The 2,085-nt window shown below is 35.8% G+C and overlaps 1 protein-coding gene across 1 annotated transcript; it reads left to right on the forward strand.

Moving 5' to 3' along the window:
* Positions 1–708: 708 nt before the first annotated feature.
* Positions 709–1,374, forward strand: LOC138903097 (uncharacterized). Its single transcript, XM_070191011.1, has one exon. The coding sequence runs from the start codon at positions 709–711 to the stop codon at positions 1,372–1,374; it is 666 nt and encodes a 221-aa protein (XP_070047112.1).
* The last annotated feature ends 711 nt before the right edge of the window (positions 1,375–2,085 follow it).

The raw sequence follows: 2,085 nt of genomic DNA on the forward strand, positions 1-2,085 counted from the left end.
TCCACTATCCAAGAAAAGGAAGCCCTTCTTCACAAACTCTCCAATGACCGTTTTCATAATTACAAAAATTATCATAAGCGTCCTTCCTTTCCTGATATCCAATATGAAGAAAATCATTTCCTTGCTTCTACTTCTCACGAAGGAAGAAGCATAATCGAATGGAATATAGATGCTTTGGCAGAGCATCAAATATACCATAAACTCCATGAAAAGGGAGTTTGCATCACAACCTACAAAATAAGAGGTTCCTCTGATAAGGAAGTAGCCTCTATGATTATAGCTGGATTCACCGGCATGTTGAAACATTGGTGGGATAACTATTTCGCCAAAGATGTTAGACAAGCCATATACTCTGCTACAGCCATCGAAAATGTAGTTAAAACTAAGGGTACTGCCATGGAAACTACCTCTCAGGTAACTAGAGAAGACGCTTGCGCTACACTTCTCTACTAAATAGCCAAACACTTCATCGGAGAACGAAAACTCTTCCAAGATAGATGTTTACAAATCCTAAACAACCTATCTTGCCCATCTCTAGATGATTTTATCTGGTATAAAAACCAATTCATCAGCAAGGTTGTGATTAGACCTGACTGTCATCTAGACTTTTGGAAAGAACATTTTATCAGCGGTCTTCCCCCCTTATTTGCAAGCAAGGTCCGAACCAAAATCCAAGATCGTTGTAAAGGTAAAATTCCTTACCATCAAATGACCTATGGTGACCTTGTTAGCATCATCAATGTCATAGGACTTGAACTCTGCACAGACATCAAGCTCAAAAATCAGCTAAAAAAAGAGCAACATTCCTCCAGAAGAGAACTAGGAAGCTTCTGCCAAGACTTCGGTTATACCAATATTGTTGCTCCCTCCACTCACTCTTCTAGAAAGAACAAGTCTTATAAATCTTCCAAGAAAACTCATCATAGCAAAGCTCGAAGAAATTTTGATGTTCGTCCAAGAAATAAATCCAGATTCGTAAGACCTTCAAAGTCTTCTAAAAACAAAGATGTATGTTGGAACTGTGGCAAAACCGGCCATAGAGCCAATGAATGCAAATCTGACAAAAGAAAGAAGAAAATCAACCTCTTAGAGATTAATGAAGATACCAAAAAGGAACTCTTCTCTATCTTAGAGGAAGATAATATTGATTCTTCTCCTTATTACTCATCAGATGAATATAGTGATGAAGAGAAAATCATCGTCGCTTATAATTCTGATTCAAGCCAATATGGCACTGAATTCTACTGTTTAGGAGCTTTTTGTACCTGTGACAACTCTCCAATCTCCATTAAGGTTCTTTGTGATAGATCCAAAGAAGTTCTTTACGATGTGATAAACACATCAATGGCGATGAATCAACGAAACGATATTTGATAGAACTCAAAAATCTTATCCTCTCTCATCAAAATGACAAACCCAAATCAAGATTAATTGTTGAACCATTTAGCATGAAGCAAATCATGTCTCGTTACGATAAACCTGCTGAACCCTCAATATCTGATCTAAGACATGAAGTCTCAGAACTCAAAGAAGAGATTAAAGATATCAGATCTAGACTTGGAAAAGTCGAACTAGATGTTCTTACAGAGCAGGTTCTTAAACAAGCTAGGACTTACGAACATAAGTCCGAAAATGAAGAACCCGAACTTCATGAAAATGAGTATCATTCAGAAGATGATAACCTGATCGATCTTCGTCTTACTCAAGATAAGAATTCATCTTCCCAAACTCCCGGTCTTACGGTTATTACTAGTATAAAATAGTTATTAGCAAACACTTTGTTATTAAACAAATTGCTTTAGGTATTGTTCCTACTCAGTATTTGGAAAAATGTACTTCTAAACTATACTTCGCTAGAGGAGTACAACTTTGTATTAACTATAAGCTTTCTAAAGCTCATATCTGTAATAACGGTATTTGTTTAACAAATAATTTTATTATTACTGAGGATATAAATGAAGATATCATCTTAGGAATTTCTTTTATCACTCAGATAAAACCCTTCATTACTGGCTTAGACGGTATCTCTACTCACATATTAGGAAAAAAATTACATTTTCCTTTTGTCAAAACTCTTTCACAAGA

The sequence above is a fragment of the Nicotiana tomentosiformis genome, chromosome 12 (genome assembly GCF_000390325.3).
Source record: "Nicotiana tomentosiformis chromosome 12, ASM39032v3, whole genome shotgun sequence".
Classification (NCBI taxonomy): Eukaryota; Viridiplantae; Streptophyta; class Magnoliopsida; order Solanales; family Solanaceae; genus Nicotiana; species Nicotiana tomentosiformis.

Coding starts and splice junctions, on each gene's coding strand:
- LOC138903097 (XM_070191011.1), top strand. CDS start 709: ATGACCTATGGTGACCTTGTTAGCATCATCAATGTCATAGGACTTGAA.